This window comes from Lolium rigidum, chromosome 1 (assembly GCF_022539505.1).
Source record: "Lolium rigidum isolate FL_2022 chromosome 1, APGP_CSIRO_Lrig_0.1, whole genome shotgun sequence".
In the NCBI taxonomy this organism is placed as follows: Eukaryota; Viridiplantae; Streptophyta; class Magnoliopsida; order Poales; family Poaceae; genus Lolium; species Lolium rigidum.
The window spans coordinates 331,189,878-331,205,104 of NC_061508.1; the positions used below are offsets into that span (position 1 = coordinate 331,189,878).

The window sequence follows — 15,227 nt, forward strand, 5'->3', positions numbered from 1 at the left end:
ATTGGCACTGCTCTCTTGTTGCTACTGAACTCTGATTGCAGATTCTTAACATCCTCCTTCCTGTGTGAGCGCAGAGCACGCGTGCAGCTGCTACAATCCCAGATCAGATTCAGAGAGCACTAGCAGCTGCAGGAAAAGGTGTGAGTGTGCACCATTGACAAAAAGCTGGCCTGTTTGATGATTAAAAGGCCAGGTAGTCAGTAGTTTCACACTGATACCTGCAAGATCTGAACTGTTGGGAGTCACCTTTGTGTCCCCCACTGGGTAGTAGATACATGAGGTTGACATGTCTCTGCAGCCAAGCTAGTAGCATGGTTTTCAGCCGTTGATTGAGTGAGTGGAGCGAGTATCAAACGCCGGCAAAACAAAATGGTGCAGAAAAATGCAGTCTAGGTGGAATGTAAATAGTTCAATGATACATGGTCACATAATGGACTAATGGGTAAGGCACATCTAATGCTTATGAGTCATGGAGCAACATACACATGTTACTTTGTCGACCGTAATTTCGTGGCGAACCAACTATCTTTGGGTCACCGACACATACATCCAGTGCAACGTTGTTAAGAGGAGCACTGGGCGACAGGAAAGTTGGCATCAGAAAGGTCAGAGTAAAGTCCCGTAGTCATGGAATAATTATCATCAACCTTGTAAGTTTAACTCCCCTTTCCAGTGTAAAGATCAAGATGCTCCCAGGCCTAACAGAGACATAATGTGCTCCGCGCTTGTGCTAAACAAAGTTCAGTGCGCCGATCAGTGTAACATACATACGAATGATGAGCTATTGATTTGCCTTTGCCCATGTAAGATGTGCAGAATCTGTGTCTTGGAACTGGTGCTAACAATAGTCTATGACAGTCAGCTCGAATCCACAAACAGGTAAAAGCACAAATCTTATGTTACGCTGTTATTCAGCAATCCAATTTCTCCATAAGGATTTAACTATTGGGGTATTTTTCATCTACCGTCTAGTCTACTGGAAAACTTAAGTTGCTACAAAAATATGCGCAATGTTTGCACAGCAACACATCTCCTAAACATATCTAGGCTCAATCCAGGCGTGCAGAGTGGACTCACTGTGGGCCGAGGCCTGATCCACTCCAACAATACCAGAGCCGAATTCAATCTGAACCGAAGATCCTGTGATCGACAAACCCACATAAATCAAATTTAATTTACCTAGATACATCCGTATCAAAACAAAGTTGCATCACTTATTTCCTAACAGGGGTTATATATATCAAGCGAAGCAAATTTATTGAGCATCACAAAACACTTCCAGGTTTCAGGTCGACCGTCCACAAAGACCATTCACAGCTGAGCATGCATTTACTACATCCAAGCAGTCAACTCCATATATTTACAGCCTTACAGGTAGAAGAGTCACCGATGTTATGATCATGCGGGAAGCACGACATCAGCGATCTACAAACTTGATGTTATGATGAATCATGCATGTAGTCAAAAAAAGAAGAGTCAACGATGACTTCAAAACAAAAGCAAGGCGGATCGACAAATGGTAGAAACTCCTATTGGTTTGGCTTTGCCCATGTAAGATGTGCAGAATCTGTGTCTTTGCACTGGTGGTAACAACAGTCTATTGCACTCAGCTCGAATCCACAAACAGTAAAAATAAAATATTTATCAACACACTTCATGCTACATTGTTATTCAGCACTCCAATTTATAAAGAAGGATAAGCTATTGGGGGACTTTCACCTACTGTCCAGTCTACCTGGAACTTTGAGTTGCTACGGAAATATGGGCAACTTTTGCAGAGGAATACATCTCCTAAACATATCTAGGATCATCCAGGCATGTAGAGTGGACTCACCGTGGGCTGAGGCCTGATCCACTCCAACAATACCAGAGCCACCACACATCAAGAGTAGTACATATCAAATGAAGCAAATTTATTGAGCATCACAAAACATTTTCAGGTTTTTGGTCGACCTTCCACAAGACGCTGCTGCAAGCTTCACAGCTGCCAGGCATTCACTGACATCCAAGCAGTTAGCGCCATACATTTACAGCCTTACGCAGAACATTTCAATTGACTGACTTCAAGACAGGAGAAAGGTGGATCACCACTTTGGCAAACTCAAAGTATTGGAACTGACTTCGTTTAGATTCTATATAGTGCATACTAGAGACAGTAAATTTAGTTGACGATTGCTAGGCTGTTCGCACGATTATCTCAAAGGAGACTTTTTGTTTGTCCATTTTGTTTCTGTCAACTAATACACCTTGTTAAAAAAACTAAATAAACCCTCTATACTTGGTTGTCCCTCACTAGGTAGTAGATGCATGAGGTTCATCATATCCCTACAGCAAGGCTTGTATGGTTTTCAGCAGGTGATTCAGTGGGTGGAGCGAGTATCAAACGCCAGCAAAACAAAATGGTGCAGAAATGCAGTCCAGAGGAAGGTAAATAGTTCTATGATGCATGGTCACATAATGGATTAATGGGTAAGGCCAGAAGCATCTAATGCTTATGAGTCATGGGCCAACACACATATGTTACTTCGTTGACCATAAACTTCGTGGCACATCAACTATGATTTTGGTCACCGACACATACATCCGGCCAGTGCAACATTGTTAAGAGAAGCACTGGGCGAATGGAAAGTTCGCATCAGAAAGGTCAGAGTAAAGTTCCTTAGTCATGGAATAATTATCATCAACCTTGTTTAACTTTAACCCCTCTTTCCAGTGTAAAGATCAAGATGCTCGCAGGCACTAACAAAGATATAATGTGCTCTGCGCTTGTCCTAAACAAAGTTCTGCATGTAAGATACATAATGATGAACTATTGATTTGCCTTTGCCCATGTAAGACGTGCAGAATCTGAGTCTTTGCACTGGTCGTACGAAAAGTCTATGGCACTCAGGCTCGAATCCACAAACAGTTAAAGAAAATATTTATCAACACATTTTATGCTACATTGTTACTCAGTAATCCAATTTATAAAGAATGCTTGAATCCATAAACAGTGAAAAGAAAATATTTATCAACACATTTTGTGTTACACTGTCATTGAATAATCCAATTTTTCAAGGACACAACTATTGGGGATTTTTCATGAGCTGTCCAGTCTACCTGAAACCTTTTTAGTTGCTACAAAAACATGGGCGATTTTTGCACATCAACACATCTCATTTCCCATATCTAGGCTCATCCAGGCTTGTGGAGTGGGCTCACCGTGGGCCAAGGCCCGATCCACTCCAACATTACCAGAGCCAAATTCAGAAATCAGAATCAAAGTTCATGTGGTCAACAAACCCACATAAGTCACATTTAATTCACCATGCATCAAGAGTATATACAGTATATCAAGAAGAACAAATTTATTGAGAATCACAAAACAATTCCAGGTTTCAGGTCGACCATCCACAAGACGATGCAAGCTTCACAGCTGAACATGCATTTGCTGACATCCAAGCAGTTAGCTCCATATATTTACAGCCTTACAGGTAGAACAGTCAACGATGACCTCAAAACAGAAGCAAGGCGGATCACAACTTTGGCAAACCAAAGTATAGACTGACTTAGTTTAGATGCTATGGAAGCTACTTATATAGTGCATACTAGAGAAATAAATGTTCCTTCGGTAGACTTGTGATCCATAAGAAGCAGGCTCAGGGACGGTTGGTAGGATTTTTCTGCAATGCCTCCCGCCCTCCACGCCGGGTCACTGAAGCTGGTACATCAATACGGCCGTGGTGGATAAGCTCCAGGGTAAGGTGCTGCAGGTGTTCGTAAGGAGAGATCGTCAGATTAGTTCACCTGACTAATTTATGAGAAATAGATGCATTTATCTCAGCAACATCAAGTAGTTACCAGGTGGATATGGTGATTGTGCTGCTGACGGTGGCGGGTAGGGTTGCCCATATGGCTGTGGTGGGTAGGGTTGCCCATAGGGCTGTGGTGGGTAAGGTTGCCCATATTGCTGCGGCGGGCATGGTTGCCCGTATGGTTGCTGGGGAGGCGGAGTTGAGTATGCAGACGGAGCGGGATATGGTGCTGGATAAGCTTGGTGTGGGGGTGCTGCAGGATATCCTGCTGGTGCTGGGTAAGCTGAGGAGGCAGCGTATGCCGACGGTGCTGGCATTGAGGGAGCATACTGGGCACCAGTTTTACCCCCCATCTTGTTCTTCTGGTAGACATAAGACAATCAATGAGGGAAAGACACATCAGCAGAAACAAGGAAACAAAGATAAGTGATCAGTCTCTAACCATTGCTGCGACATCAAAGTGCATAATGAGCGTCACTTCCCCGGCAGACCTGCAGAGACGTTAATATCAGGAAATTGAAAGTGGCTGTGGGCATAAGGTTTAATGGTACAAACATGACCGCTTACTTCATACGGCGTGTTTGCAGGGGCCATGAGGCGTCATCATAGCCGCTTGCTAGCACCTTGTGCAGCGGCACCCTACAGAAATGGTCAGCTATCAGTCACTTGATTTTTTCAATAAGGATCAGTCACTTGATAACAGTAATAAGTAAAAGAGTGGTGGTAGGATGCACAAACCTGCAGCTGCCGATGAAGTCATCATTGTTGATAGTGTTGCTGTTCCAAACGAGGACATTCAGCTCACGGAGCCCATCAACGAGTGGTATCTGAAACTTCTCGTCGAAGGACGGGTTTCTTCCCCCATCTGATTGTATTAAAAATATGGATGATAAGCTTTATGTGGGTAAAGTATAAGCAAGATAAACATTTCATTGATGTTGAACATGTCCTTGAAATCCCTCAGCAAAAGCTAGTGGGTGATAATCTGATAGATCTAAGCACATCTTGAAATATTGAAGATTTGGTCAGGTTAGCTCAAGGATGAATGAGAGTGGGTATTTGATTAGGCATAGCAATTGTAAGATAACAGGAAAACAAGTTCCCTACAGGGCTCCACAGAGAGCAGCATAAAAATTGCAAGTGAAATGAACATTTCTCTAGAACTCACATAACTTGGAAAACTATCCATGCCAGTTTGCTGTATTTAAGATCTCGTTGGAATTTTTAGAAAATGTGTTCTGTTTTTTTAGAAAATAGTCCTTGTTGAGATTATGGAGGCAAAGCGGCAACTTTAAAAACAAATTGATATTGAACATATGGCAACACAATGGCACATTGGTTTCCAACATTTGAATTTCTCAACTTGCAAAATCAGTTCGAGGGCCCTGGTTGCGTCACTAGAAACATATAGGTAGACTGGCTAGATGCCAGATTGTACAATAGAAAACAGGATTCCTCGGGACAAGTAATGAGTACACAACTTTATTCACAGGGAGCACATCAAACAAGGTAGTAGAAGAATATATTCTCAAATCATCCCGAGTATCTTCTACCAATCTAGAATGGCATGATTTCCAACAGTGAAATGTGCAAGAAACCAAAAACAAGCTGGTCACAAGACACGGCTTCTTCATAAAACTAGGACGCCTAAACCAGTACAACTAGCCAGCATGTACAAACGTGTTCATCGGGGAGGCATCAAACAAACGTAGAAGAATATATTCTCGAATCGACCTGAGTATATTATGCCCCACTGTAGGGCAGCATGATTCTTCTACCGACCTACCTACCATGAGACGCGGACGAAGCAACAATAATGATATGAGGAGACACGGCATTATTTTCACAAAACTATTCGGAGGCAGATATCTATCTAACATGCATCATGCAGTAACCAGTATGGGAAAAATCAGAAAGAAACGCCCTAACTTGCAACAAAACAATCATCGTCGCCAATGCAAACTGTAACCGAGCATAAGGGAGTGCTAGCTCCCCTCCTCGAGCAACCAAGAAGCGGTGCTGAAGCTGGTGACCTCCACCTAACCGCACACCTTGTGGATGATGGCAGTTGGTGCTGCTCGAATGAACAGCCTGAATCATCGGTGTGGGGTTTTATTACAATACACACTACATCAAAGCTCCAGCAGATCCACTATTCGCTTCAAATTTCGAATACCACACTAGTTTTGGTCGCCTAGGACTGTCTGCTGGCACACAATTTCCCCATGTGAGATGGGTTGACAATGAACAGTAGGCCTCGCTGCCAAACCAACACCAGCACACGGTGGGTGTGAACACCAGCTGCTGGCGCAATTGTAGAAACAAACTTTGCTGAGCATGCCGTAGATAGATGTCATCGAGCAGACTAGCTAGGTTGGAGCCATCCAACAGCACCGACGGTTCAAACATCCACTGGGTTTGGTCATCTAGGAGGAGAGTTTGCTGTCACATGTGGATGCCTTGACATGAAGAGGTGTTTACTGATGCAAAACAGGCACATGAAGCTGAAGCAAACGAAATAAAATGGTGGTCAAGGAGAAGAAGAGGGGACGGCTGACCGGTGCAGGTGCGCGTGCGCAGCTTGGTGTTGGCGTACTCGACGATGACGTAGGGGTCCTGGCGCGAGAAGATCTCCGTGTCCCGCAGCTTCCTGCACCCGGTCACTGCCAAACCAAACAAGAACAGCAAGTCAGCAAGCAGAGCTCAATCCATCCGGCGCGCGGTGCTAAGTAGAGACGGACGGACGGACGAGCGCGCACCTCTGAGCTCGAGGATCTGGCCCTGGATCGACGGCGTCGAGGACAACATGGAGGCGGACGGAGGAGCGGACGAGCGTTGAACCGGCGGCGGCGACGACTAGTGAGAAGGAGACGGAGGCGAGGCGAGGCGCGGAATTGAGCAGAAAGCGGAGGGGCGATCGGGGTATTTGAGACGACGACGAGAGGAGGACGCGGAGACTTTTACTGGGCCGGGCCCACGCGTTTACGGCTTCCTTATAATTTTTTACGGTTTCCTTTGAGATAGGACACATGGACGCGGTTGGAGGCTCATAAGCGGAATGGACTATCCGGTTTGGGCTCCACTCTCCGTGGGCTCGCGTGGCTTCCACGTGAACAAACCGCGTGTGGCGTCTGAATCGAGGCAACGTTCGCCTGCATCGGAAGCAAAAGCGAAGTCAAGTCTTTTTATGTCAAGCGATAATATTACTAGCATGGAAACAATGAGATAATGACATGCCAACTTCGAGCACACATGTCCGACTTGTATACGTAGTGGATCGCCGCCATCGCTGATTGAGTCCTAACCGGGAGCCAATTCAAGTCAAGCATTTTATTTGTTGGTGAAACGGCCAGCTGCTTTTTTTTAGCAGTCATGTCAGGCCTCCTTTAGCAGCATCTACTAATTCTTTTTTTGAACAGTGGAGCGCCCCAGAAGGGGCTCGAACTCTATTTGACCTAGACGTTTTTGGAATGATTCTAATAACCAACAAATGGCAAATACTCTTCCTTGTTTAGATCCTACATCAATCGAAACTTTTCGCGTCGATCCTTTTTATTACGTCTTGTTTTTACTCCTATATTGAGAGTTACTCTACATACTGCTTGAAGTCTTTTTTCAATGTTGTGATCTTACATGAACTGATTAAGCATGCACACGGCTTATATACAGGCTTAATATACATACTCCCTCTATTTCATATTGGTTGTTACTGATTTGATTAGATGTATCTCTAGTTGGTACCAGGGGCGGATCTGCATAGGCTGACCCTGATGCATGTGCATCAGGGTAAAAGAAAATTTTAGTACTACTTGTGAGATTTATAAGTGCATCATGGAGGGAAAAAATCCAGCTAGCAAGGTTACAAGCTTGGACGTGCATCAGGGAAAATTTGACTCCAGCTCCGTCCCTCGTTGATACTATTGTTACATTATGGTATATATGCTGCAACGTTTGCCTTCGGCCCAATTGACAATGTATTAACTTATCAATGCCTACGTATTAACTTATCAATGCCTACGTATTGTAGACTAGGGTTTAGTTGGAAGTAGAGGGCAAGTAGATCTCGAAGGTTTCAGCCGAAAAGTACTCGACGATTATGAAACTAGGGTTATGTTGATAATGGATTCGATCCTCTCTTTGTCCCTCGACTCCCCCTTATATAGGAGGCGGAGCCGAGGGATTCGTAATACACAAGTTACATAGTCCGGGAGGGTTTCTAACCCGTCCCGTAAAATTACAAGTCTCTATATTTCCTAACACAACTCTAACTTTCCTTAATACTAACTAGGCTTCCGAACTTCATATTCTTCGACTCTTGGGCCTTCAGTAAACCCTGGGTACCATCTTCAGCAGGCCCATTGGGAATGCCTATATCACCAATTGACGTAAGGACTGACGAATTTCGATGAAATCTACATGAGTGTGATAAATTTTTGGTGGTCCATGTATGGTATCAGTTAGGAATCTTCATAAAGAAGTAATCATTCACTAGATTTAGGGTGACTTCTTTTGGGCTTCTGCTTATGCATAAGCCGGTTTCTGAGTTTTGGTGGGGGGAAACTGTGGTGGGTAGAAGCTCCTAGAAGCTAGCTCCTCCTATTCTTTTGGGCTTCTAGAATTATGGCTTATTTCTAGATTAAGTTGTAAAATGTCTATAAAGCCCAAAAAAATTGACAACACAAATCCAAATCATGGTGATTGGTTTATAAGATCATACAAATCAGCAACATTGGTATATGACAACACAAATCCAAATCAGCAACATACCTTCATGACAATGTAGACAAAATAAAATCAGCAAATTAGTTCATGACAGTACAGATCAACAAATTGGTTCATCTAACAAATGCTTGTAGAACATTAATTGTTATCTTGTGATACAGATAAAGTCAGAAATAAAAGATATCTTCACAGAACAATATGTATATCATAAATGTCAAATCACTAGAAGAGCATCAATTCACAATCAGAGCATTTGGAACAAATATACTACCAGAGTATCAATGAAAATACAAGCAGAGGACGAGGTCAGCTGTAGGAGGACGAGGTCGAATTTCGGCCAACGGGGGCGGAGCTCGTCGGGGACGGATGCAGAGGCTAGTGTCACTTCAAAGCAAGTCAAACTAGGCGTCCTTGATGCGGATGCAGGCAGGGGCGGGCGCCGTCCTTTGGCGTCGGTGGGGAAGGTCGATGCGGAGGGAGGAAGAGGTCGACGGTCGGCCACCGGGCCGGAGCGGAGAGCTCGTCGGCGGTGGATGCAGGGGCGGGCGTGTGGGGGAGGAGTGGCGGGCGCGTGGGGGAGGAGGGGCGGCCGCGCAAGGCGAGCACAGGAGGGGCGGCCACGCTCCTTCCCTTCCGGAGCTGACGGCGGCGGGTCACAGCCTTGGAGCGGTGGCGGCCGGCGGCTTGGGAACCCTAGCTGGGGGACGAACGGTGCGGGAGAGGGGGACGAGTGTGGGAGAAGAGGGAGGCGTGCGAGTTTACCAATTCGGGAACGGGGAGAAGCTCGGGAAACTGCTCCGGACCAGTTTCTCGCTACGTGAAGAAAATGGGCTTCACGGTGGGAGGAAGCTGTGCAGAATCTGGGCTGATCTTTTGGGCTTCAGCGGTTTGGGACCTAGAAGCTGGGGTAAAAGCCCAGAAGAAGTCACCCTTACATGGTTAGGACATGTACAATGGTGATATCTTAGCAGTGCCACATAGGATAAACGTTGAGGTGGAGGAAAGATAAAGTTGAAAAAAGGGTGTGCCTTCTCTTGATTAAGAGATGATCTATTAGCACAATTTGTGTCACCATAAATTTAGGATATCTGGTTAATAGAGATAAGACTAAGAAATAGTCCATTGTACATCATGTTTTATTGTCATGTCTAGATTATGTGGCGTGTTAAGATAAGACGGATCTTATCAACCATTGCACATGCCCTTAGTCATCCAAACAAGTTCTACCATATACCCGTCATGTAGCATTGCTAATATATTCAGCAATTGACTAAATGGTGTGGATCATAGGTTTTAAAAATACTTATTATGGTAGAAGCGCTTGCCGTTATTTGATCGCTATGGTTATATAGAAATGACAATGTTTTAAATGGTAAAGATTCTTCTCTCATGCAAATTATCTACCAAAGGCACCGTTCATGGTCGTCTCTACAGCGTGTGAAAAATCGTGATCTATTTACGAAGATGTCTATTCGGTTGAAGGACACTACGAGGTATATTTTTATCCAACATGAATAGACGTGTAATCTTCGGATCGGTCCTCCATCATCTTGGTCACATATGCAATTTCCCATGAGGATTACTTATGATGCACATCTTCTTATTTTATCTTTTCTTCGACTGGATTTGAACGCTTGTGTGCACCGCTAGGCTACCCGGTCATTTTGGCCACTCTTAGGGACACACGAAAGCGGGTTCGTCCGAATGGGTTACTCTCATACATTTTCACTCCTACATTGATTGGCTACCGTTGGATTTGTCCAAGCACTTCTTAGCTTATTGTCTTGGTAAAAAAAAGGTTAGTGACAGTTGGGACCGTGTGCGTGTGGGTCTGCAACTTTGGAAGTCCCCGCCTCCCCATTGATATTGATAGTTGTCTGACCCTATGTTGCATAAGTCTATGATATGGACCGTTGCTGGTTCAAAGCTTCTTTAGAGAGAATAGACAAGAGGATCTCCTAGTTGACTTTTTTTTTTTTTTTTTGACAATCAATACCACATATATTCATAGCAACAAATAATACATGGTAGAGATACATGAACTGACTCCAACGATTACAAAATAAAGTCTAAAAGATAATAACAAATCTTCGAGGTCTTCAATTTCTTTCTTCTTCCAGAACACAATCTTGTACTCTTCTGAAGGCAGCCAAAGATAGATAACGAACCATAAACCTGTAGATACCGACGAAAGTTAGTTGACTTGGTCGTACCCTTTCTTGAAGTTCAGTTTTAGGAAGATGCCCCAAGGTTCTTCACTCCGGCCTCTTGAGAACTTTTTTTCACGATTACCACAAAGCACTTCTGAAATACGAAATAGGGGTAGCTCCCCGGCTCTAGAGTTCTGTGATCTCTTCGTGTTTTCATTAACCGCAAAAAAAAAAAGCTCATCCTCGTAGGCAGGAGGGTTTCGTTTTTTCAGTTTTAGAGTTAACGTTTGGTGGCGCTCAGGTGGTGGCGGAGGCGTATTCTCTAATAGAGTCTTCCCAGGTTCAGCCCATCTCGACGGCGACGTCGAGAAACTTGTGGAAGTGGTGTGGTTCTTGAGGACTTCTTTTGGCTGGACGAATCTTCGGACCTTCATAAAGTTTCATCGGCGGTTATTCCTTCTTCTTCGTCTCCAGGGTGGATGTAGTCTTCTTGATTTGTTCGGCTACTTCCTGTCCGCAACCAACAACTTCAAGCCAACTCAGAGAGGAGCGGCGGCACACCGTCGACATGGTCTAGAGGTTGAATATGAAGAGCATCTTAAGGATTTCTATGTAATTCTCGTTTTTATTAGGATGTTTTGTTCTTCGATGTTTTTTTAATGCCACGGTTCTATTCAAAAAAAAAGTTAAACTCGTAAGAGCATCTCCAGTCGCGTCCCCCCAAACCGTCCCCCAAAGGCATTTGAGGCGCGCCGGACAAAAAATGTGTTCCAGCCGCGTCCCCCAAAGCCCATTTTTGTCCGGCGCCCCGAGCCCGTCCCCGTCCAACAGGGGACGCACCGGGGACGCCGGACACAACGAAAAGCGAGGCGGGGAGTGGCGGGGCCGACCCGTCAGTGGCACAATTAATTTAAACCTAACCGTCGCCTACCTCGCGACGGAAGTTAGTGGCGCGCAGCCGACGTGCGCTTCCCGCAGAGGCGCGGCCGACGCGTCACATCGCGCCTAGCTCGCGTGCCGGCGTTAATGAGCGCCACCGCTCATCCGCCTCCCTCCGGCCTATAAAAAGGGGCGCCTCTCGTCGTCCCTCTCACACACAAACCCTAGCACCTCTCTCCCAAACCCTAGCCGCCACCATCTCTCAACAAGACTCGCCGCTATGTCTGGTAGAGGCGGAGGCCGACCTCGCGGCCGTGGTCGTGGTCGTGGTCGTGGCCGCGGCATAGCTGAACGATCGTCGTCGCCTCCCGCGCCGTCGTCTTCATCGTCGGAGATGGACGTGGAGCCGGACGCGCTGTTCGAGTTCGTCCTCGTCCTCAAGGGCGACCCGCGCGGCATCCAGAGGCTGCCGGACTCCTTCGCCGAGTACGTCGGCGGCGTATGCCCGCGCAAGATGCATCTGCGGGAGGCTTCGTGCGGCTACTACCGGTGGATCGTCGGGACGCGATCTACGACGCGCGCGGCAAGATGTACCTCAACATCGGCTGGGAGAAGTTCGCGCGCCACCACAGCCTCGAAGCCGGCTTCATCCTCCTGTTCTCCTACTTGGGCAACAGGGACATGAGCGTCAAGGTCTTCGACGAGAGGCGCCGCCGCCGGGACTACCACGTCGACAGGGACTACCACGGCGACAACACCGACGAGGAGGACGATTGAGTGTTGTTTCTTCGCAGCGAATACGTGCACGAAGGTTCTCGCCTGTTCGCCTCATCGGTAGAACCAACAAGGGCACCATCCTCCCGCTGGATTTTCCAGCTTCGGTGATCGGGTGTGCCCTCGAGTGTTGTTTCTTAGCAGCGAACACAGGAAACCTTCGATGCACGGCCTAGTTAAGTTTAGTTTTTTTGCAATATTATATATTTGTGTCCACCACGGTTCCAACTATGTATTAGTTTGTGAAAACCATGTTCCTAACTATGTCTTTGTGTAAACCACGTTCCCAATTATGTATTAGTTTGTGGAAATTGAAATAAAAATGCAAAAAAAAAGTATTTTTAATGTTTGGGGGCGGCGTCTGGGGGACGCGGCTGGGGAGCGACGTCCCCAAACGCGACACGAACAAAACACGTCCCCCAAACACTCAATCCGGCGCAGTTTAGGGACGCTTTGGGGACGCGACTGAAAATGCTCTAATGAAAGAAATTTTGCTACTGTTGAACTGAAATTCTGAAGGGATCCAACTCTGAAACTGACGAGGGAGGGCTCCTGTGTACCGGAGCTTTCCTCTGTCCTCAAGCAGAGAAGCGGTGGGAACCGACGAGAAACCCCGTGACCGTCCCCTGCTCCCCAAAACCCACCCGCAAATGCAGGCGCTCCTGCTCGCCCCGGCGCCGCCGCCGTCCCTGCCGAGCCTGAGGCTGCGGCGGCCTCTATCCTCTGGCCGAGTCGCGCCCGCGGCGTGCGTCTCCGCTCCCCTGCGCACGGCCGCCCTGCGCGGCGCGGCCGGACGAGGCGCTCCGTCGCGCCTTGCCGCGGCGCCGCCCGGTCCCGCCGAGCCGGAACCCGCGCCTCCGTCCGCCGAGGAGGAGGCCGAGCGCGCCAAGCTCGCCCAGGTGCCGCTCGCTCCCTCCCTCACCCTGTCGATCTGTTGAGAGCCCCACCTGTGGTAGTGCGCCGTGCTAGTAGGATTTCGGTTGCTCCCCCAGCCGCAAGAACAGTGTCGGCTCTTGATAAGATCCTCGGGATTTCTCCGGGGATGATTGGGGACCTCTTACAACCGAGCCGGCTCTCGATTACCGCAGTGTATGCTAATATTCCAGAGATAGAGTGTTCATCGATAGTATTCAGAAGACGCTAACATGGGCAGTTCTTGTTCTCCTTTAGCAAATCCCAACCTGAAGGAAAGCCTGTGGCACTTGAGGAATGGAACTATTAACTATACTATACTCGGGTAGTACTCCTATGATGAGGAATGTATTTGACATTTCACATGCTTTGTAGACTAACACCTGGTAGTTCCTCTCTGATTCGGAACAATCGGATTGAACATTATATTGGGACCCATAATATAAGATAGTACTTGCTCTGTCTCATAATATATTATGGGACGGAGGGAGTATCATTTATCCATGAATCTTGAACTTCTTTATTGTAAATTTTCAAATTGTTGGGTGTATATGCTCTTCTAGGGATTCTACGGCTATTATGATCTGTGGCTAGCGGTCAACACTGTAGATTAAGTGATGCGGCACCTGTTTCGCCATATGGTTTTCATGGTCCACTGCCACACTTGCTTCTTTACATGCCATTTAGTAGTACCTTTTCTCAGTGTTAATTTTTATCGGTTGCAGGTTAGCAAAAGACTAGAGAAAACGGCACGGTATTTTAAGAGCCTGGGGACCCTGGGATTTTGGTCCCAGCTGGTGTGCACGACTGTTTCGGCTGGGATTTTATCGTTCTCGGCAGTTGCTACAGGGAATGCTACATCTCCGTTTACGTTCTATCTGACTGCACTTGGCATCGTTGCAGCCTTTTTCTCGGTATTCCGGTCATTTGGTTACATCCGTCTCTCTGAAAGGCTCGGGAGAACATCAAAGGAGCCTGCAAAGGTAATCTCATTGCGTAAAACATGTTCCACTGCAATATAGTTTTCTTTGTTCGAAAAGTTGTTGCTTGTATGAAATCACTGTTTTTGCCTACAATGTGGCATGGCCTTGCTTACCTGTCTACAATCAACTGAATACCATACCACATTGTATAGCGATGCATCAGATATTCACATGGTGTCCTTTGATTTGATTCTTTTGAACTTACCTAGTAATATGTGGTTCTGTTTAAAAGACACATTGTAGCCAAAAATAAATCGAATGGCTCTTTCTACAGGCTCCTCCCCGTGCCGATGTTGTTAAAAACCTGAGGAACAGCATTGCACTCAATGTTATCGGAATGGGTGCTGCACTTCTTGGGATGCAGGCAACAGTTGGTGCTTTGGTAGCTAAAGCTCTCACAACCTCTTCGGTGCCCTACTACCAGGGCATATCCGCTGGCCAGAGCCCTGTTCTTGCTTTAGATGTTTTCCTTGTCCAGGTATGACATTGTTCTTTTCTCCTTCCCTTTCATCATTCGTGGTAAAAATAGCTTCAATTGGTCATCTACTTTACGAATATAATAACGGCAGTAAAACATCCTATGTTCAGGAATCTGGATAATTGAACATTCACCAGTAGATTGTTTTAACCAAATTGGCCTTTTGAACTTCACGTTTTATTTCGCATTTTAATTGTTGTCGTCTCTCCTCATGAACAGGCTTCAGCCAACACCATCCTCTCACATTTTCTTGGGCTATCGAGCTCGCTTGAACTATTGCGGTCCGTGACAATCTCTCCAGCAGGGGCTGGCCTCACCCCCCGACCCGCATGAGCCTACAGTTTGTCCAAACGGGGTGTCTGACTCCAGTTTTTTGTTTTCTTTTTGGTTCTGCATTGTATTCTGGCAGCGGTTCTTTTCTTTTTTGTGCTTAGGTCATGTTTGGTGATAAGCATCAATATGTCCAGTTACCTTTGATTTTACTTCTGTGCAACTATTTACATATACTTTATGAAGAAAAAAATTGTCTCGTTGA

At 46.2% G+C, this 15,227-nt stretch overlaps 2 protein-coding genes across 2 annotated transcripts; one reads left to right on the forward strand and one right to left on the reverse strand.

Annotated features, from left to right (window-relative positions):
- Positions 1 to 3,330: 3,330 nt before the first annotated feature.
- Positions 3,331 to 6,649, reverse strand: LOC124699745 (protein SRC2 homolog). Its single transcript, XM_047231998.1, has 7 exons — positions 6,554 to 6,649; positions 6,353 to 6,457; positions 4,533 to 4,659; positions 4,362 to 4,433; positions 4,237 to 4,285; positions 3,841 to 4,156; positions 3,331 to 3,746 (listed from the first exon to the last, which is right to left on the reverse strand). Exons 1-7 carry the CDS (start codon positions 6,600 to 6,602, stop codon positions 3,709 to 3,711), a joined length of 756 nt encoding a protein of 251 aa, XP_047087954.1. The 5' UTR covers positions 6,603 to 6,649; the 3' UTR covers positions 3,331 to 3,708.
- A 6,320-nt stretch (positions 6,650 to 12,969) lies between these two features.
- LOC124699751 (protein TIC 21, chloroplastic-like) lies at positions 12,970 to 15,227 on the forward strand. Its single transcript, XM_047232009.1, has 4 exons — positions 12,970 to 13,218; positions 13,957 to 14,214; positions 14,489 to 14,692; positions 14,912 to 15,227. The coding sequence occupies exons 1-4, from the start codon at positions 12,970 to 12,972 to the stop codon at positions 15,023 to 15,025; spliced, it is 825 nt and encodes a 274-aa protein (XP_047087965.1). The 3' UTR covers positions 15,026 to 15,227.